This window comes from Muntiacus reevesi, chromosome 3, assembly GCF_963930625.1.
Source record: "Muntiacus reevesi chromosome 3, mMunRee1.1, whole genome shotgun sequence".
NCBI classification, from domain to species: domain Eukaryota; kingdom Metazoa; phylum Chordata; class Mammalia; order Artiodactyla; family Cervidae; genus Muntiacus; species Muntiacus reevesi.
In genome coordinates this window covers 212,332,935-212,356,383 of record NC_089251.1, presented here as the reverse complement: position 1 = coordinate 212,356,383, position 23,449 = coordinate 212,332,935, and the positions used below count along the sequence as shown (strand labels likewise).

At 38.6% G+C, this 23,449-nt stretch overlaps 1 protein-coding gene across 1 annotated transcript in view; it reads right to left on the bottom strand.

The window, feature by feature from the left end:
• Positions 1–23,449, bottom strand: part of THSD7B (thrombospondin type 1 domain containing 7B) — an 828,580-nt gene that overhangs the window by 537,464 nt on the left and 267,667 nt on the right. The window contains exon 5 of the mRNA XM_065927840.1: positions 1,565–1,720. Coding sequence (XP_065783912.1) covers positions 1,565–1,720 — 156 coding nt within the window. The remainder of the gene's footprint in view (positions 1–1,564; positions 1,721–23,449) is intronic.

Sequence of the window (23,449 nt, the reverse complement as noted above, 5' to 3'; positions counted from 1 at the left end):
GGCCAGAGCAAAGGGCAGAAAGCAGTTAACAAACATCTGTTAAGCTTGACCCCTGCATTGGCTCTACCTTCTTGCAGTATCAGGACCTCAAATTTCCTTAAGGGAGTTGCCCCTCCCCGACCCTATCTGTGAAACTTGGATGGAGTTATCCCTGCAGAGGTGGCCACAAGCTCAGGACCTGGCGGGGTCAGTCCTGCATCCTGCAGTCAGAGTATCTGGGTCGGAGGGGAGCACGGGACACACAGCAGCCAATGAGATTCAACTCCAGGACTCTTCCTGAAATTATTAAGGAAGATACTTCTTTCTATTTTATTATCTATTTTTATTATTTAAAATAAAAATTTCCTTACGTGTTCATGTGTGGTGCGTATAAGTACATAATATACGGCTGTTAACTACAGTAAACCATACTGGACATTAGATCCTCAAATAGTACTTATCTTATAACTGGAAGTCTGTACCCTTTAATCAATATCTCCCCACTTTCCTAGATATGCCCATGTGTGCCTGTGAGCCCTCTGGGGAGAGCTGAAACGTGGGTTTTCAAATGGACATAGAATTAAGCTGACGGCACCAGTCTTGTAGCATCACGCACTTGGCCACATTAGTCTTTCTTTCCATAGGAAAACTGGAGGAATCAGTGCTTAACACACTAGCGCTAAGTACAACCAAACTTGTAGAATGCCCTTGGATCTCATTTCTCTTACTAAAGGTATTATTTCTTTCTAGCCCTGCCATTGAAGAGAGCATGATATCAATACAAACTGAAAGGTCAATAAATGATGTCACCAAAGATGAATGTTTGAAGATGCAGATGTGTATATAACAGCAAACAGAAGAAAACAAGATTGCTGAGACCTACACATTTAAACAAGGACACAAAGTTTGAAGATTTCATTTAAGCTTGAGGACAACATCAAAAAAGGAAACAATAATAAGTGCCCTTCATGAAAATTTGAACCATAACATCAAGTTGAGCATGTGATTCAGCCTTTGGAAAACTAAAAATAAAAAAATTATACGAAACAGTTGCTTCTTGATGTGATTACAGAAACTATGTTTAATTTCTATAGTATAAACATTACATGTTAAAAACATTACATTACAGTTAGCATATATCTGCTTTGGTCCAAAATATCTATAAGACATTTGGTGCAAGGCAAAAGGTGCTTGAAAATAATTCCCAACCAAACCTAGGCAGCATGGACCAAGTATGCTGATGGATGTTTTGAACAGGAGCAACTATCAAGGACATTTTGGTGTGAACTAAATGTCTTCTAGGTGTTGTGGTCAGCACCTGATGTCTTGCAGAGTTAAGTTACATCATTTTTGCATAATAATCACTTTATTAGTTATAAGCCTAATGAAAAGGTCAACTAAAGTGGGATAGTGTGCTCCAAAGAAGTATCTGCGATGTCTCCTTAATAACTGAATGCTTGTCAGAGCTAGTTATCTACATTTATAGACAAATATTGTCCTAAGCAAACTTAAGGAGCTTTTCAGTGACCAGAATAAACCTGTGTGCACTGGAAGGAAATGGAGCTCATGTAAAGAAGGCACTCACCTCTTCTCCCCTGAGGATCACGGCAGTTTTCATGGACGCACGGGCCCCAGGCCGACCAGGAAGAAATTATACAGTCTGTAGAGCAAGGGATATTGCAGAGCTGAGAGGCCGAAGGGGCAGGTCCCAAACATAATGTCTTTGCCACAGGTCTAGAGACTGTATGGATGAGAAAAGAATGGCCTGAGTCACATTCTCTGAACATCCCTAGAATTTTCCCTATCTTTATTTGTGTACCTGCCTTGCTCACATCAGCTTTGTGGCTAAACAGTTTATATGCAAACACAATATCAATACTCTTCCAATATGTGCTACTTAGCTCTACATTATTAGCATCTGGGGTGAGGAAAGGCAAGAAAAGACAGTGACATGCATTTGAGTTTTCTGTTTGACAGAGTATCCCCTGGGAATCGAAGAGAAGACTAGAAATTTATGTACAAATTATCTAGAGTTATGAATTTAAAAAAAAAACTAAGTGGCTCTGTGAAGCTTCAAGATGAGTCTATCTCGACTATACAAATGACTGAGTCACTGTGAAAAATTCAAAATCAAACCCCGAGGTGGGGCGTTTAGCATAACCAATCTACTGCTATTACTCCCGGGAGGGGTGGAGCTCTTGAAGACACAGAAGAAAAATGGCTCTTAGAATAAGAAGAAAAATCAGGATCTGTGACTTCAGAATTAGCCCCTGGAAGTCAGTTTCATTAGTGAAGCTACCCAGAGGCACAAGGGGTGGCTGAGGAGCCACAGGGAATGCCAACTAGGAATCTTCCAGTTCTTCCTGACATGCTCCTGCACCCAGAGAACGCCCGGAACTGGGTCACTGCAGGCGGCAGTGCTCATCTGTCCAGTGGCGGGGCTTGTCAAGTGTCCCCTCTAGGCAGAGCCATTCTGGGAACCATGGAAATACACAGATGGAGAAGATAGGATCCTGATTCATATGGAGCTTATAATATATGAGAAGCATGGATAGCAATACTCCAAAATGACCCAGTAAAAGAACACCCAAATGCATAGCTACACTTGCACAGTGTGATCCCACATAAGCAAGTTTTAGACAAATTCAGAGTTTGTGAGCCAATGGTTTAAGATCAGATGGTTTTATCTTACAGATTGCCTTGTACTATGGTTGAAATATTTCCTATATAGCACTTCTATCCAGTTAAGCAGATCAGAAATACTTCAAAGATGGAGACTATTATGAGACAATAGGATGGTAAACCACCTGATCTATTTTGCTTCCTCACTCTTTACATAAGATGCAGATAGAAATGGCAAAAAAATCAGAGCTCTGATCAGTAGAACGTTGAATGTAAACCAAAGCAAGAGCAAAACAAAAAAGTACTATCTCTGAGATGTGCTAACCCATTGGGAAAGAAGTGTCTCTAGTGAACAGTGGAGGGGCTTGAGGTGTTTATGGGCATGAATGGGAAAAACAAAAGGTTGCCAAGGAAAATAACAATGATTTGTTTACAACTAATTCTTTTAGCTTAACTGCTCACTGATTGGAAATGTGAGCAAGTGAGTTTATCACTTTTAGTTTTAGAATTCTTCTAGTTTATCAAAAGGATTTGACTTGACTTAGTAAGTAAGTAAAGTCACTCAGTCGTGTCCGACTCTTTGTGACCACACAGACTATAGCCTACCAGGCTCCTCTGTCCGTGGGATTTTCCAGGCAAGAGTACTAAGTGGGTTGCCATTTCCTTCTCCAGGGACCTTTCTGACCCAGGGATCGAACCCGGGTCTCCAGCATTGCAGACAGACGCTTTACCGTCTGAGCCACCAGGGAACTGACTTAGAGAGGGGCAAAAGCAAGACTGCTAATGTAAATGTCAAAGCTTGCAAGCCATGTGGAAAATATAAAGGAAGAGAGAACAGATATTGGGGGAGAGTAAAAGGTTTTCCTGAGGCTGAGGAGAGTTGATGTTCAGAGACTGGGCTAAAGAAAACAGCTGGGTGGGGAGGATGGGGTAACCAGAACTACGGATGTATATATGACACTGATGGACCGTACACAGGTAGAGATGAATCTGAGAGATGAGGCAGAAGTCTGTAATTCCCTCTCCAAGAGTAAAATAATCACAAGGCAACCATTCACTGAGTACATCATACATTCATTCCAAAACTACTAAGCACCCGTCTAAATCATGCCCTATTGAATGTTGTCTGCTTTGAAGGAACTCTCAGTCAAGAAGGGTAAGTCAAATAGCATTTTAACAGAATTGTTGGAAAGAGATGCTTTAGAGCATTGCATAAATAGAAAGGTGTACAGCCAGAGGTCTTAAGGCAGAAGTGTATCTGGGCCCAGGCCCATGTTTGGTTAGCATGTATTCCCATAAACTCAAACTTTAATTCCAAAAACAAAACCTAAGTCAATGATGGAAAATGAAGTGGAGAGTGTAAACTGATTAATCTAGCTTTTTAATAAAAATTTACAGTGCATGCCAGGTACTGGTTATAAACATCAATTCATTTAACCTGCATAACTTTAAGATGTGTATTATTATTAGTCCCAAGTTAAAATAGGTAAACTGAGACACGGTTTACTCACTTGCTCACATTCCCAATCAGTAAGCAGTGGAGCTAGAATTTGGAACTAAATGGTCTGGCCCCAAAATCTGTGCTGTGGACCACTGCACAATGTGGCCTCATCATCAGACATTCAAACTACACTGCTAAGTACGTTCCATGAGTTAACACTGAAGGTGTTAAGTTCTTTTAGATGCTGAAGCCAGATTAGTGAGTGAAACAGACAAGATCCCTGTCCTCAGGGAGCCCATTTTCCAGTCTGAACTGATATTAAATGTTCATGAGTTCATAAGCCTCGACAAGACTGTATATGCTTTACTGCTGCTTCTCTTTGCCATGACTGTCTCCCTGTAACACCAGTTAGACCTTAAGGATCTGATGATTGATGCTTAGAAGATGCTTCAAACTCTCAGCTCCATGACTCAGCAGACACTCGCTGCCCCAATCACTGAACTTGATGTTGGGTCCTGTAGTTGAAACTGGCCAATCCGCCAGTGCAATCCCCAGGGTCTGAGTAGATCTGCACTAAATCTCTTTAGAAGCTCCAGAATGGCTTAACTGACCAGAAGGCAGTTAAGCTTTGGGGTTGGCAGTGTAGTTAGAAAGAAACTGGGGAACTTGTCCTGAAACTGCACCTGTCAAGGACAATGCTTTTACAGATATTATGTTTCTTTGGCTTACTTTGGAGGGCTATTGATGATTTTGAGGCGGTGAGAGGTTAAGTCCTCTAAGGTCCCTTTTGATAAACACTTAACTGTCAGTCAATTGACTGTTGGACATTAGGGCTAATGGAAAGTAGGGAGAGACATGTTATGCTGGTGAGGAATGGGGGCATTTCCCTGGAGGCTACTCAATGGCATAACTGAAGGCTCAGGAGTGCGAGTGAGGCCATTTGTCAGAGCATGCACGCAGCTTCAGCACCTGCTGCTTTGAAAGACAGTTGATCTTAATCCATATCAATAAATTCTTCCAGTCTCAGAGACATGTCTAAAATGCTTCATTTAGGCATTGAATCAATGGGTTTCAGTCAACCTTTCTCTATTTCAGCCCCCCGGGATACATTTTCTCTAGAAATAAATCATGAGTAAGTCACAAAGCACTTACCAGCTTCAGAACACTTAGGTAATCATCTCCTTGAGAATAGTGAACACAGGATATTGCTACGCCTATTGACTTGTAGAGCTAGAAGGGAGCTTTAGAGCTAATTTAGTTTAATTCATCAATTTCACTGAAAAACTATACTCCAAAGACCTTAGGTAGTTTCTCCAAGTTCAATCAGCAAGTCCAAGGCAGAGCAAGGCCTGAGCCTTGTCTGGCTCAGGTGGCTGGTTCATTTCCACGTGTCCCTCTTGGCATTCCTTCAATGGAAGAGGGCAACTGACAGAACAGATGAGGTCTTCTGGACTGAGGTTATTTTGTTTATGAATCACAGTGACCTCAGTGGAGGCAACCAGTGACACAACAGATCAAAGGTATCTACCAAAGCTGAAGGCTCAGTTTAACCCTTTAAACAAAATCCAAATTCTGTTCCTACTTCATTGCTACTTCAAAACCCCTTTAAGCCCCATCCCAGATCTCCCCAACTAAGCAGAAGGTAATGAGACCAAAATCTGCTCACTCTAAACAACTATTCTTTTATTTGTAGCATTCATGCTGTGGGAGGTGGTTTAACTTTGCCAATAAAGATCAGTCTAGTCAAAGCTATGGTTTTTCCAGTAGTCATGTATAGATGAGAGAGTTAGACCATTAGGAAGGCTGAGTGTGGAAGAATTGATGCTTTTGAACTGTGGTATTGGAGAAGACTCTTGAGAGCCCTTTGGACTGCAAGGAGATCAAACCAGTGAATCCTAAAGGAAATCAACCCTGAATATTCATTGGCAAGATTGATGCTGAAGCCAAAGCTCCAACACTTTGGCCACCTGATGCAAAGAAATGACTCATCAGAAAAGACCCTGATTCTGGGAAAGACTGAAGGCAGGAGGAGAAGGGGATGATAGAGGATGAGATGGTGGATGGAATCACCAATTCAATGGACATGAGTTTGAGCAAGCTCCAGGAGATGGTGCAGGACAGAGAAGGCTGGCGTGCTATAGTCCATGGGGTCGCTAAGAGACATGACTGAGCAACTGAACAAAACAAACAAAAAATAGCTGCTTTACAATGCTGTATTATACTAATTTATACTGTACAGCACAATGAATCAGCCATACATATACATATGACCCCTCACTTTTGGGACTTCCTTACCATTCTGGTCACTGCTGCTGCTGCTGCTGCTGCTAAGTTGCTTCAGTCGTGTCCGACTCTGTGTGACCCCATAGACGGCAGCCCACCAGGCTCCCCCATCCCTGGGATTCTCCAGGCAAGAACACTGGAGTGGGTTGCCATTTCCTTCTCCAACGCTTGAATGTGAAAAGTGAAAATGAAGTCGTTCAGTTGTGTCCGACTCTTAGCGACCCCATGGAGTGCAGCCTACCAGGCTCCTCCATCCATGAGATTTTCCAGGCAAGAGTACTGAAGTGGGGTGCCATTGCCTTCCCCATTCTGGTCACTACAGTTCATTAAATAAAAGTTCTCTGTGCCACACAGTACATTCTCATTAGTTATCCATTTGGACATAGTATAAATAGTGTATATGTGTAAATCCCAATCTCCCAATTTATCCCACCTCTCTCTCCTGTTGTTCTCTACACCTGTGTCTCTATTTCTGCTTTGTAAGTAAGATCATCTCTATCATTTTTCTAGATTCCAAATATATGTGTTAATATATGATATTCATTTTTCTCTTTCTGACCTGTTTCACTCTGTATGAAACTCTCAAGGTCCATACACATTGCTACAAATGCCATAATTTTGTTGCTTTTTATGAGCCCTCAATTCTTCTTGATCAAACGCCAGTCATGATGTTTGTGGGAAGAGTCACCTGAGGTCCTTTCTTTAGACAGACTGACAGAAACAACTTTATTTCTATTTGCTAACTCTATCTTCCCTAATGCAGTGGATCCCTGATGTGATCAGTGTACCTATTCAGTGAAGGTCTGCGCTGGCCCTACTTTCTCCAGCTGCCTTTGACCATGTCACCTTGACATCTTCTGCCACTCTTGTGTTGACCAATTGCCTGACTAGGTTAACAATTACTCAAAGTTTTATAGGATATTTAGGTTTTGTACACAGCAATGTTAGTCCCTATAAAGACTTCTCATGGCCACAAAGTGTTAAAGAGAAAGAATAACTTTTCACTCAGATCAACTGAGACCACTACATAGCGGTAGCTTTTTAAATGCTAGGGAATACATCACAGTGTAAGTGACCATACATATGCAGTAGTCATTAATGCTTTGAATATTTTGGTGCCTAACCTGGAACTTTTCATTTGCAATAAGAAAATTATTAAATTGACCTGCCTTACAAGAAATGTGCAAGTCTGCTACTAATGATTGCAAAGTAACCTTAAATAATGAATTACTCCATGAACAGAATGCTAATTAACAAAGGGGAGCAAATATTCTGGGTAGCTGCTATATTTAATGTTAAAGAAAAAAACTGTTCTAATTCCAGAAATGTACAAGTTCATACTTTTCCTTAATCACAAAGTGATTTTACATGAACATACAAATTCAATTGAAATGATTTGCAATTAAGAAGAAAAATGCCTGTTGTGATCATTAGCATGTGACCACCATTGTAAAGAAAAATGAGCACCTTCACATTTCATTCTTTGAAACTAAATCAAGCTCTAATCAACACAGAAATAAATTGGCAAAGATTCAATAAGAGTATATTATCCCCTACCCCTACTGCTAGTCATTTTTTAAGATCTAAATTTCAATGCCATTTAATGCCTCAAAAAGAAATTACATAAAACTGCATCGTCACCATCATGATAATTAGTTAATTATATTTAAACTAGGTACACCTCTGTAGTTTATTTTTTTTTAATGAGGAATGTTTGCTTAAAGTAAAAATGTTATCACAGGGTTCAATATTATTTTTTTAAATGTTTATTATTGGATAAAATATCAAGTCAGTCTTTAAAAACTTAGCATATGTTTGAGACAATTCTGCTGTGGCATAATGGAACTCAGCTTTCCCTCTGGACAGAAAGAAATATCTCGAGCATGGGTGAGAAATTAATCAAAGATACTGATTTTTTTTTTCCAGTATTTTCAGGGAGGTAGAGAAGAAAAGAAAATAAAGATGCTATTTCCTGAGAACTCTTAAAACCTTGATGATTTTCCCTGCTTTCTGTCTTAGGAGTACCTGAGTACCCCTACACTCTAGAGTCAGCTTATTTTACAGAAGATATTTGATTTGCAGAAAGACATCGGCCTTCACAAAAAACTTAGACAGAAATGTTATATTTGCTTCAATTTTCTGAATTAAATGTAGGCCCTGTAAACCCCAAAGGGAATTCTCACTCAATATTCAGGACCCCCACATTCTACAGGATGTATAGGAAAGCATCAAAATATAAGCAACAATTGCTCAGATTTCATTCAAAACTAATGAAAGAACCTACTTATGTAAAAATCCCGCTTTGTAAATGACTTTTGAGAAACAATATTGCCTCTGACATATTCATTTAGGGGAGTATACTGACTTGGCAGAAATCCAATTCGCCTTACTGCTAAAATAAATAGACTTCTTCTACAAACTGAAGGAGTCAAACAGTTGAAGAGAAAAGACAAATAAAATTACAATTTTAACCAGAAAGCTATTTTCCTTCAAGAAGCTTCATGTATTATTTCAATTGCCTTTACCACTGGGATTGGCAAAATAATGTATCATTCTTTTAACTTGGTGGGTAGGATTAAAGCAAATATGTTTTTTAGGACTTATAGGCACCATAAAGAATTAAATCACATCTCATCCTATTATATCTAATAAAGCTTAATTTTAGCCATATTGCGACTCTTGGCAAAGTACTGTGCAATTCAGTTTGGCAGGGGATTGTGTGTGTATGTACAATAAATATAATATCTAAAAATAATTCCTGCAATTAAAAATAATTATGTGAAATTTGGCCACTTGTCAAAAAATTCTCCAAATTTCCTTCATTTCACATAGCAAATTAAAAAATGACTACTAATTACTGATTTTCTTAATGCTACAGAGTAACAACACGGTTAAGTAAAGATTGAAAACAATATTCAGAATAAAAATGAATACAGAATAAATGTATGTATGCAGTTTAAGGAGTAATTAGATCAATATCCAACAATTATAAAATTAAGGTAGAAATACAGGAGTTTTCAACCCTATATTCACAAGTTTCTTTGGTTTCTCCTCTGTTCCTCTTTTGAGGATTTCACTCTGATCATTTCTCACATTCTAAACTCAGAGCTAAAACAGAGGCATAGAGAGGGTGGAAAGAATAACAGCTGACCTAAATGCTATCTTTTACATTTTACAGAGTTAAAAATACCATTATTGTTGAGAGAGAATGGAAAGGAAATAAGAGAAAGTAGAGAAGTGGTCAGGCAAAGAGAAAAAGTAAAAAGGTAGAGAGGCAGGAAAGAGAAAGAATTATCTTCCAAGATATCAAGGATAGAAATGTGCACCGTCAGGGAAGCACAGCTTTTAAAGAGGTTTTAGAGCAAGGGTCCCATAAACAGAGGAGTCTGGTGGGCTACATAGGGTCACAAAGAGTTGGACATGACTGCCGTGACTTAGCACGCATACTCTTCTTCTCAGCACTTTGCAACCTGGAGTTCATCTTGCAATAGAAACAACAACAAGATTTAAATGAGAGTCAGTTTTAGCCTGGATAGAAAGGGAGAGTTTGGGGGAGAATGATGCCTGTATATGTATGGCTGAAAAAACAAAAAACAAACCCAAGCAAATAAAACACATTAAGCTTTGTGACTTTTCTCAAAGAAAATTAGCATGCTATATAGTAATTTCTCACATTTAATGAGTACATACAATAAAGTATCTTTAAAAAGATAAAATAAATGAATACATTAAAAAAAATGAGAGTCAGTTTTCCCATGAATGACTGCAAATGTGTATTTCGCTGATTAATGATAGAACTAATAGCAAATGCATATTACTAATCAACCTGTCCCAAAATACTGCATGAAACACTTAAATGCAATTTCTCATCTATTCATCAAAATCACTGCAAGATAAGTAAAATCATCATTCCCATTTTATAGATGAAATAACTGAGGGCAAATTATTGCTGAGCATGGCAAAAACAATAAATGACTACCCTGCTCCAGGACCCTTAAAAGTCAATACCCTTTAACACTATGCAATTTTACATTGGCAATAAAAGTTATGATAGAAAAGAGCTACTGTAGCATTAACAATTAGTCAGAAAATAAATAAGTGAACACTTTCAGTTCAGTTCAGTCACTCAGTCATGTCCAACTCTTTGTGACCCCATGCACTGCAGCATGCCAGGCTTCCCTGTCCATCACCAACTCCTGGAGCCTACTCAAACTCATGTCCATCACGTCAGTGATGCCATCCAACTATCTCATCCTCTGTCATCCCCTTCTCCTCCCATCTTCAATCTTTCCCAGCATCAGGGTCTTTTCCAATGAGTCAGTTCTTCATATCAGGTGGCCAAAGTATTGGAGTTTCAGCCTCAGCATCAGTTCTTCCAATGAATATTCAGGACTGATTTCCTTTAGCATTGACTGGTTTGATCTCCTTTCAGTCCAAGGGACTCTCAAGAGTCTTCTCCAACACCACAGTTCAAAAGCATCAAATATTCAGTGCTCAGCTTTCTTTATAGTCCAACTCTCACATCCATACATAACTACTGGGAAAACCATAGTTTTGACTAGATGGACCTTTGTTGGCAAAGTAATGTCTCTGCTTTTTAATATGCTGTCTAGGTTGGCCATAGCTTTTCTTCCAAGGAGCAAGCGTCTTTTAATTTCATGGCTGCAGTCACAATCTGCAGTGATTTTGGAGCCCTCCCCCCAAAATAAACTCTCATTGTTTCCCCATCTATTCACCATGAAGTGATGGGACCGGATGCTATGATCTTAGTTTTCTGAATGTTGAGTTTTAATCCAAATTTTTCACTCTCCTTGTTCACTTTCATCAAGAGACTCTTTAATTCTTCTTCACTTTCTGCCATAAGGGTGGTGTCATCTATGTATCTGAGGTTATTGATATTTCTTCCAGAAATATTGATTCCAGCTTTTGCTTCATCCAGTCCAGCATTTCACATGATGTACTTTGCATATAAGTTAAACAAGCAGGTGACAATACACAGCCTTCATGTACTTCTTTCCTGATTTGGAACCAGTCTGTTGTTCTATGTCCATTTCTATCGTTTCTTGACCTGCATACAGATTTCTCAGGAGGCAGGTCGGGTGGTCTGATATTTCCATCTCTTTAAGAATTTTCCACAGTTCATTGTGATCCATACAGTCAAAGGCTTTGGCAGAGTCAATAAAGCAAAAGTAGATGTTTTGCCCCCTTAAAAAAATTCTTTTTGCTTTTTTGACTGTGCCATATGGCTTGGCAATCTGTTTCCTGACCAGTGACTGAGCCTGGGTCATGGCAGTGAAAGTCCAAAATCTCAACCACTAGGCCACCAGGGAAAATGGAAATGGAAATTAAAAGATGCTTGCTTCTTGAAAGAAAAGCTATGACAAAGCTAGACAGCATACTAAAAAGCAGAGACTTTACTTTGCCAACGAAGGTCTGTATAGTCAAAGCTATGGTTTTTCCAGTGGTCATGTATAGATATGAGAGTAGGACCATAAAGAAGGCTGAGCACAGAAGAATTGATGCTTTTGAACTGTGGTGTTGGAGAAGGCTCTTGAGAGTCCGCTGGACTGCAAGGAGATCAAACCAGTCAATGCTAAAGGAAATCGATCCTGACTATTCATTGGAAGGCCTGATGCTGAAGCTGAAGCTCCAATACTTTGGCCACCTGATATGAAGAGTCAATTCATTGGAACAGACCCTGATGCCGGGAAAGATTGAAGGCAGGGGGAGAAGGGGACGACAGAGGATGAGATGTTTGGATAGCATCACCAACTCAATGGACATGAGTTTGAGCAAGCTCCAGGAGATGGTAAAGGCCAGGGAAGGTTGGCAAAGAGTCGGACATGACTGAGCAACTGAACAGCAACAAGGCCACCAAGGAATTCCCTAAGGAAATTCTTAACCTGACATAAGATTTTTTTTAAATAGATCTAAAAAATTATGAGTAGTAAAGGCCAAAACTCAGAAAAGTAAGTGTTGTTAAAGGAAATTAAGGATCCAGTTGAGTATTTTTGATGTGACTCTGAAAGGTACTTAAAATTATTACTAATGGGTTGATGGAGAGAATGAAATTAGAGTATAATGACTATTTTCATCATAACATTTAAGTTTAGAGCCATTCTCAAGGGATTACAATGGGTTCACAATAAGACCCACTCCCTCACACCCCCACCAAAATTTTCTTAAAGAGCAAAGGATGACCAAAGGAACCATTAAGGCAGGTTGGAACCTGGAAAGGAAGGCAAGTGGGTATAAAGTTCACCCTCCACAGGGTACCTAGCATCACTAGCACGAGTCTTTTTCCTTGGAACTTCCCTAACCAGGGATCTATGCTCCCCCTGCATTGGAAGGGTGGAGTCTTAACCACAGGATCACCAGGGAAGTCCAGAAAAAGGTAACAAAAAAAAAAATAACTGAGATTACGAGTATGTCAGAGAGCAGGAGCAGGGAAGAGTGAAATATGGTAAGAAAGATCAGAGATGGCAAAAGAAAGCAGACCTAGGTCTCCAAGACTTCGGTACCAATCACAGGATGCCCCAGTGAGTCCATCAGGAAGACAGGTCTTCATATGTGTGGATTTCGAATACAGATGTCTCAACTTGGGAACAACTAAACGAAAATTTTTAATAATGATAAGAACAGGAAAACCATACTCTCTGAGATGACACAGTCCTCCAAGAAGAACATTACAAACTCCAAAGCTTAAAGCCATTTCCAAGGGACCAAAAAACCAGTGGGGAAATATGTGATAATGATTTTAGAGAGCCAAGAAAGAACTATTGCTCTCTAAAATAAATATGGATACCATCTTATTTTTAAAGGAAGGGCTCACTGTACCTGATCGTCTTGTTAGCATATGCTGCTTTAAATCCGCAAATCCTTTCAGACTGAATAAGTTAATTTGACTTCAAAGGAAGGCTCACGGGATTCACTAGGTCCCAAAGTAGTGATAGGAATGAGACACCATCTAATAAATGTTTAAATGCAGAATAGTTCATTCTTTCATCTGAGAAACAGCATTATGTATTTTTATGAGAAACACAAAAATTACAAACCAAAACTTCTGCACTGCAAAATCTGATGAAAGCTCTTTTCCTCCCAGGTCTGTTTTTATATGGTAAGTCCTACCTTGTAAGCTCCTCACTATGTCAAGGCCAATGTTATAAAGTAGTAGCTTCCAACCTGACTAAACCAATGGGATCAAAGGGAGACCCAACTCAGAAGAACTGGGTCAGACCTGGGAAGGGGGTAACAGAGAGTATAGTTTGAACTTAAATCTTTGAAACTCTTATGATTAGCAAGTTCAAAAGTCAATGCCCTGAATAACTTCTGGAGTATGATTTTTGAAAGGCCAACTGGCCAAACACTGTCATTAAAATCCATTAAATTGGCAGTCTACCATTGCCTGTGTAAATTGGGCAATTATTTAGCAACTGAACTTCTGTCAAACAGATTGGGCTTTCCTGGTGGCTCAGTGGTAAAGAATTCCCCTGCCAGTGAAGCAGACACGGGTTTGATCCTTGATCTGGAAAGATCCTCTGGAGAAGGAAATGTCAACCCACTCTAGTATTTTCGGTTAGAAATCACTATGGACAGAGGAGTCTGGTCAGGCTACAGTCTACAGAGTTGCAAAGAGTTGGACATGACTTAATGATTGAACAACAAAATAGACTATCTAATATTTCTCACCTTTGTTATATTATCTCTTCCCTGTAAGCTTCTGTAAACATTGTTTCCCTAATTGTCGTTCCATCCCCTATGACATTTTCACAACACAAATATGCTATGTCTAAATTGGTTATATATAGATACGTGTGCTTACGACTCTTTGTGACCCCACAGACTGCAGCCCACCAGGCTCTTCTGTCCATGGAATTTTCCAGGCAAGAATACTGGAATGGGTTACCATTTTCTATTCCACGGAATCTTCCTGACCCAGGGATCAAACTCCTGTCTCTGGAATTGGCAGGTGGATTCTTTATCACTTCGCCATCTGGGAAGCCCATATATAGATACATGTAGACTTTATATGTAAGAAGACTTCTTTCATCCCAAAAACCATTTGTGTTGCCTTGGGGGCAATATCATCCCCTTTGGAAATGCATGGACTCGACCATATATTGAACTTGAGTTTGTAGGCTGAGCAATCTACAAGTATATTCTGAGTTTATTAGCAAAATATTCCATGCAGCAAGTATGACCAGTGTCTCCAGTTTCCAATGAGACAACTGAAATTTTAAAACTCTGCCCAAGCTTCCATAATTAGCAAAAGCAGAGGGAAGCTCTGAACCCAATCAGTGTGTTTCTGATTTGCCCTGTTTTTATCACTTTAGGCTGTTCCAGCTCAAAGCTCTGAAAGTCTTGGGTCCAGTGCATGTTTTCATGGCTCTAGGTTGGAATCTATCTTTTTTAATTTGACTCCAGTGCTCCTCAATACCTGTATTTTGCTTGAATTTGGAATCTGCATGCTAATTTTTTGCAATAATCAGGAGATAATACATTAATAAGATAACACATTAATAATCAGTAAGATAAGCTATTCTCTGATAGAATAATGATACATGCAGAGAATACAGACATTTAAAACAGCTGAAAGGCTGTAGAATTTTATAAATTTTGTCTTTTGTTTAAACAGTAATCAAGTTATTAAAAATCTGTCCTGAGAAGTTGCCTATTCTAATTTTGTATACATTTAAATATATCATAAGAGCAAAACAGGTTACAATGTCAAGAGGACAGTGATTTATACTTTAAAATATTATAGTTCTTTTCTATGAAGTCTTAATTTGAGAGAAAAAGCAACAAATTATTTTGTAGAAATAATTATCTAATTAAAAAATAGATGATTTTATATTAAAGCAGTATGGATATATCCATAGGCTATTTAAATACAAATAAATATTAATTCTGAAAGTGTTCCTACCTATTTTAAAAAGGGAGAGGGAATTGAACTTTCCAAAGTAATATAGATCTTTTATACCATAAAATGAGATGCCATTGCATGCAACAATTGATTTTTTTCTAATGTTTGTATATCTTAATTGAGTTTCTTTAACAAAAACACTGTTTGTTCAATCTGGTGAAGATCAAAGGTAACACATGTTTATCATGGTTATACTTTTTGGTTGGGGGGGGACCCTGAAAGAACCGTAAGCATGATTGCTCAGAAAATGTTCAGACCTTTGGCAGCTAGAGACCTTTAAAGTAGAGAAAGCAATTTAATATGAAAGTCAGCCTTCAGGTCTCCCTATGGGGCCTTACAGAGAATGATGAATCACCTCACCTGAGGACCAAAAGGCTACCGACCAGAACCATCTTGCATCCTCTCTAGCCAAACAGAATCCAAGCATTACAGAGACTTCTACCATCACCACTCCTGCTCTCTAACATATGTCTTATGCTGAAAACAAAGACAGGATCACATCCTACAGGCCACCAGGCCATAACCAACTTTGTCCTCTTTACTTAACATGGCTTGCCAACTAATTAATTATATACGACACCTTTCATCTGAAGTTATTTTGTCAGTTTGTAATGGTCAAAACCAGATATACACTGCTACATTTTTAGGAAAAAAAAGAAACTTATCAATCATACTCTGAGTTGATGCTTGTATGGTCTGAGAAAGTTTTATGTCTCAAAAAGTAACCAGCCAGAACTTAAAGAAAATGGCAATATACTTGAAACATCGTTCCCCTCTGAGATAAGCTGCCTCATGGAATCTTATAATGGAAGAGATCTTAGTAGTATCTTATACAATACCCTATTTCTAAAAATGAGAAAATCAAGGTCTAGAGTGGTTCTATAACTTGTCCAAGATCAACAGATAGTTTGTGTAAGTATCAACCTAGAATTCTGTCTTGCTACTTAGTTGACTTATTTATGCTGCCTCTAAATTTTTTTTTTTAATTTCCTTGATTAGCCCTACCATACCCCATTCACTGTAAAAGCACAATAGATGAAAGAAGTAACCAGTAGCCAAGTCTTAGGGTCTGAGATTAGCTAATGTAGTTTTTTAGTTTTAAGATACTAAGGCATGGAGTGAAACATGGCTAGAACAAAGAATGAGGTTAGTAGAGACATTCATCAAAAGTCAGAATGTTATATTTTTCATTAATGATTTCAAAGTCCAAAAATTTAAATAGAAGTAGTGTGAAAGAGTCCACATGAGGCCATTTACCTTTTGTAACCTCTTAGCAATAAGCAGTGTCATGTTAAAGGAAAGGCTACATTCATCACTAAAGGAAATATTCTGGAAGCAGAAAGGACCTGCTGAACACAAATCACTGTCAAATAAGACAAAACAACTGAGCTGAAATTGCAATAAAATGGAGAACCACTAAATCCCCCTCCCCATTCCACTGCCTGATTCTTCAAGGCAACACAGTTACTAACACCCAGCCCTTTTTCTAGGCACTGGTAGAGTGCTGGAGAAGAGGCCATATCATCCCATATCTCGCTGACCTTATAACCTGAACAAATGAACTAGATTTACGTAAAAAACTAAGGACTCTTAAACAACAGGTATGCAATTAGGCAATCATGTGCCTCGTACTTGTTGTACTGGAGGCAGGCATTCCCAGAAGAAAAAAGATCAGGGACAGCAAGTCAATTTTTGTGGGAAGTAAGCCTGGGCTTCTTAACACTCCAACATATCTACTGTATATTAAATTTCCACTCTCACCAAGTAACTGATCACAGTTGGCATTTTTTAACCTGACGCTAGAGAACATCAGAAGAAAAAACATTCTTATAAAATGAAACTGCACTTATAAATAAATATGCAAAAATCCAAATGATAATCATCTACTATGGACATCTACTATGGTCATAGAACTATAAGTTTAACTCAACAACATATTAAAATATTGCAAATTTAATTCAGAAGAACATTAAAACACTAAAAGAATTTGATAATTAAAAAAGGAAACATTTTTCCCTAAAATTGCAAGAATGGTTCAACATTGGTATATCTGCTAATGTAACTTACTACAAGAACAGCTTGAAGGAAGAAACACAAAAATTTATCTCAGAAAAATATATATATATATTTATAATGACATAATACTTGATATAATCAGTTCAGTTCAGTTCAGTTGCTCAGTCGTGCCTGACTCTTTGCGATACCATGATTCACAGCACGCCAGGCCTCCCTGTCCATCACCAACTCACGGAGAATTACTCAAACTGATGTCCATCGAGTCAGAGATGCCATCCAGTCATCTCATCCTCTGTTGTCCCCTTCTCCTCCTGCCCCCAATCCCTCCCAGTACCAGGGTCTTTCCAATGAGTCAGCTCTTCTCATGAAGTGGCTAAAGTACTGGAGTTTCAGCTTCAGCATCAGTCCTTCCAAAGAACACCCAGGACTGATCTCCTTTAGGATGGACTGGTTGGATCTCCTTGCAGTCCAAGGGACTCTCAAGAGTCTTCTCCAACACCACAGTTCAAAAGCACCAATTCTTCAGCGCTCAGCTTTCTTCACAATCCAACTCTCACATCCACACATGACCACTGGAAAAACCGTAGCCTTGACTAGATGGACCTTTGTTGGCAAAGTAATGTTTCTGCTTTTTAATATGCTGTCTAGGTTGGTCATAACTTTCCTTCCAAGGAGTAAGCGTCTTTTAATTTCATGGCTGCAATCACCATCTGCAGTGATGGTGAAAAAATAAACTCTGATACTGTTTCCACTACTTCCCCATTATTTCCCATGAGGTGATGGGACCAGACGCCATGATGTTATTTTTCTGAATGTTGAGCTTTAAGCCAACTTTTTCACTCTCCTCTTTCACTTTCATCAAGAGGCTCTTTAGTTCCTCTTCACTTTCTGCCATAAGGGTGGTGTCATCTGCATATCTGAGGTTATTGATATTTCTCCCAGCAATCTTGATTCCAGCTTGTGCTTCTTCCAGCCCAGCATTTCTCATGATGTACTCTGCATATAAGTTAAATAAGCAGGGTGACAATATACACCCTTGACGTACTCCTTTTCCTATTTGGAACCAGTCTGTTGTTCCATGTTCAGTTCTAACCATTGCTTCCTGATCTGCATACAGGTTTCTCAAGAGGCAGGTCAGGTGGTCTGGTATTCCCATCTCTTTCAAAATTTTTCACAGTTTATTGTGATCTACACAGTCAAAGGCTTTGGCATAGTCAATAAAGCAGAAATAGATGTTTTTCTGGAACTCTCTTGCTTTTTTGATGATCCAGTGGATGTTGGCAATTCGATCTCTGGCTCCTCTGCCTTTTCTAAAACCAGCTTGAACATCTGGAAGTTCACGGTTCATAGATTGCTGAAGCCCGGCTTAGAGAACTTTGAGCATTACTTTACTAGTGTGTGAAATGAGTGCAATTGTGCTGTAGTTTGAGCAATCTTTGGGATTGCCTTTCTTTGGGATTGGAATGAAAACTGACCTTTCCCAGTCCTGTGGCCACTGCTGTATGTAGTTCTATGCAATACTATTGCCTGCACCACCATCAAGATTCAGAATAGCTCCATCACCACAAGGACCTCTCTGTGATGCCTTTATAGCCACACCATGCCCGCATATCACTAGATCACCTGACACCTACTACTCTGTTGTCTACATTTTTCTGATTGGGTTTACCATCACCTCCTGCCTATCTCGCCTGTTTCACACGCCTTTGTGTGAGAGGCTCTTTGCTCCATCAGGGAACATTACATGCACACAGCTACCAGGGAACTTTGTCCTTTTCCCCTCTGCCTGGAACACTTTTTTCCCAGAGAACCACCACCCTCACTCTCTTCTTTTCCTGAAGTCTCTGCTCAAATATCACCTCTTGAGAAAGTATTTTTGATATCACTATTTGAAGCAATTCATATTTTTACTCACATATTCAGCAGTTTCTTTTTTCTTAGTCTGCTTTAGTTTTCTTCATAGGATCTGCTTGCTGCTGCTTCTGTTTAGTTGCTAACTTGTGTCCTACTCTTTGCGACCTGATGGACGGTAGCCCACCAGGCTCCTCTGTCCATGGAATTCTCCAGGCAAGAATACTGGAGTGGGTTGCCATGTCCTCCTGCAGAGAATCTTCCCAACCCAGGGATCGAACCCATGTCTCCTGTGTCTCCTGCTTGGCAGGTATACCCTTTACCACTGAGTCAAACTTGGAAGCCCCTTAAAAGCATCTATCACCCTTCAATGTGTATTTTTTTCCCAAAATTAGTCATTATCTCTCTCTCCTCATCAGAAAATAAATATCACAAAAAAGACTTGACTATTTTGATAAAGCTATGTTCCAAGTATCTAAAATATTTCCTACACATAATGGATGCTTAATAAATATTTGTTGAATAAATAAATTCTCACAAATGATCACAGAGAGAAACTTTAAATACAAAGACTACGATTCTCTCTTATCCAGTTGGCAAAAACCAGAAACAAATGAAAACACTTAGTACTGGCAAGAATATGAAGAAATTGGCATCCTTAGACAGTGTTAATGAATTTAAAATGGCACAGCAGTTTTAGAAGGAATTTTGGCAGTGTTTATCAAGTTTGAAATCCCCAAATACAATAACCTCACTTCTAGGAATCTTATTAAAATACTGACATTTAAAATTTGAACAAAACTAGGTGTATAGCTAGGTGTCTTCTTCAACACGTTTTTGTTATCATTAAGAGAAAACCTCTTAAATGCCCTTCAAATGTAAAATAATTAAATTAACCAAAATCTTACCACGGGTATTATACAATTATTATTCTGAGGGATCCCTATATATTTACTATCATGGAAAAAATGAAACAACAAAAGACAAGTTGTAGAAAATTATGTTAGGTATAATTATCTTATGTGATAGGAAAAAGCAGATCTGAATGCACATTTAGATGCGTGCGTGTGTGTGTGTGTGTGTGTGTGTGTGTGCATATGCATGTGTGCGTGCACGCACTCCGTACATACAAAATTAGACCAGGAAGTATTTATACCAATTCATTTACAATAACTGAGAATCCCTAGAATCTAATAATCATTGAGATTACTATATCAAACTTGAGGGAAATGTTTAAATTTTTTGTACTATATATTTTCTATATAAATTTTTATATTAGTGCATTTGTTTTATAAATAAAATCTGAGGAGACAAAAGTAAAAATTAAATGGAATGTAGTCTCATTAAACTACTTCAGACTAAAGTATATTTGACACATAATGTTGTAAGATATTTGATACAATGTGCTATCCTCTTAACGAAGAGACTTTCATTCAAATATAGTTCATAAGCCAAAGGAATAAAATGCTAATGGCAGAATTTCAGGTAGAATATTTCTACTATGGAGGGCTTCCTAGAGATCATTCCATATCTACATCAATCAAAGAGCAGCATATAGGAATGTCTAAAGCTTCTTTTATTCTTCATCCCATATAATGCAAACTATTCAAGGGCTTGCGAGGGAGCATTCAGGGTTCCATACCTGGAATTTAAATGACTACCAATAGATAGTTACTTAACATTCTTAAAAAAAATATATGTGTATATATATATATATATGTATGTATGTATATCTTTTTAGATGACTTCTTAAAATGTGTTTTTTCTGGTTGCTACAGATAGCATGTGGGATCTTAGTTCCCAGACGAGGGACTAAAATCGAGGCCCTTGCATAGTAAGTGCAGAGTCTTAACCACAGTACCACCAGGGAAGTCTCAGTAGTTCTTAACCATCTTGATAACAGACACCTACTGCAACTGGGCTACTTCTTGGCTCAGCTAGCAGTCCCCTTGTAGAACTGCTCCTTGGGTGGATTCACAAGTGTTTCACACCAGCTGTATACTACATCCTTCAGAATGCATTCCTTTAGATCCAGAAGAGTAGATCCTCTCAGTATTTAGCTTTTCCCACATAAAAATTCCCAAAAGAATTTTTCAGATAATCTGCTAGGTGTGGGGATGACCAATGGCAATCTAGTTAATATTATTTGAAAACAACTCTATGCACATACCCTGCTCTCAACCAGCAACATGTCCAAACGGTAGGTGCTGAACTTTAACACAGCACTTACTCTCAATGAATAACTAGAGGGTAACCCTCAAGCTGAAAATGTAAGGAAAGAAAGGAAAGGAACCATGTAAAACTGTAAAGTGGAATAGACAAAGGACAGAATGCTGAATGAGATGATAGAAAAAGACAACAGTAGAAGATATGTTCAGTAATACACAGGAGTAAATACTTGGGAAATTTTAAAATAATACAGTAATACCACCATACAGAATGAATTAGAAATATAACAAGACGAGGTAAATAAGATGTGGTAAGTAATACCATGAATTGCTGGGCTAAAGCGTTCAACTGGTGTATGGTACCTAATACCCCTTCACAATTTTATACTCAGAAGGATGGAGGAAAATAATTCAAATCTGTAAAATTGACAGAATATAATGTTTTTACATACATTTTCTCACTAAATGCCACAGCTCTGCTTACCTGCTTGGAAATCAGTGGATCTAAACATGTGATGTATTGCTCAAGGGGAGGCACCAAAATGGGACAAAGGAAGAGAAGCAACCTTGGTAAACACAGCCAAGCTGCTAATGGACTTGGACATTGTTATTTTACCCTGAAAACCATCTCAATTTTCTTCCAATGGGCAAGAATTCCAACTTCACAAAACATACATAAGCACATGAAAAACAGAGCAAGTCACCAGGAAACACAAATTAAAACTACAATAAGACAGTCATCCACCAACAGAGTCAAAAGTAAAAGAACTGAAATTACCAAATGCTGGTAAAGATATAAAGCAACGAGAATCTCACTGTTACACACAGCTGAACGGTGTGTAAAAGAGTATAATCTATACGGGGAAAATTTTTTTGAGATTTCAAAAAAAATAAAACTATATAACCTACTACCTAGAAATTCTATTCCTAGCTAGTTACCCAAGATAAATAAAAGAATTCGTTCACAAAAAAACGGGTTTTCCTGTGAACAAATAAATATATGAATGCTTATAGCTTTATAAACAACGATGAAAAACATCATATTGATTGACAGGAGGAGAAATAAATTGTGTTATAGTTGCCACTGAAATAGTACTCTACAATATGAAGATAACATGAATCAGATTCAGAAATATCATGCTGTGTGAACAACACAAAAAGGTATATGATATATTACTCCATTTATATAAAAGTCTAGAACTGTATAAGCTGACTGAAGGTTATAAATAGATAAATGGTTGCTCCTGGTGGAAGTTGGGTTTGGACGTGAAATGGGACTGACCAGGAAGGGACAGAGCAAAATTTTGGGAGTAACAGAAATGTTGTTGTCTAAAGATACATTCATTAAAATATACACTTATCTTCTGAATACTTTATTGAATATAAAATGTATGTATGTGAGATATACCTTAATTAAAAATCACAGAGCTATGTTAAGATAAAATGAGAATTTCAGCTGTGCAAATATTTTATGAAAATCTCATTCAATTAAAACCAAAATTTCTGGAAAATTCTGTTGGCAGTATATTCATAGTGGAAGTTATAAAGCAAGTAGGGAAGGCAGTCACCACCCCGGAACTGTCTGACAAATGAGAGGCTATCTTTGGTACTGAAGATATAACAAGAGCACAGAAAGAAAGTCTTTGAATAGGATTAACTGAGATTCTGTCCCCCTACAGATCTATTTAGTGGAAGTATACAGACAATATTTTTCTAGTCCTCAAATTTGTGAGTGGCTCAGTATGGTACGAGTATGTGCTCAGTCAGACTCTTTGTGACCCCCTTGGACTGCAGCCCACCAAGCTCCTCTGTTCATGGGATTCTCCAGGCAAAAATATTTGAGTGGGTTTCTATTTCCTCCTTCGGGGATCTTCCCAATCCAGGGATAGAATCCACGTCTCCCTGTCTCCTGCATTGCAGAGGGATTCTCTACTGCTGAGCCACCAGGGAAGTCCTTGGTTCACATGAAAAGAACTGAATTGTCCTGGAGGAGAGGACAGGAAGATGGGGGAGGACTATGGGGCAGGGGGGGGGGAGGAGGAGGAGGATATGAGTTGAAAGAAGACAAAAAAGATAAAGAAGCTAGGAGAGAATAAGAATACCAAAGACAGAACTGAGACAGAAGACATACAGAAGAACCGACTGGGGACACAGCAGGGGAAGCAG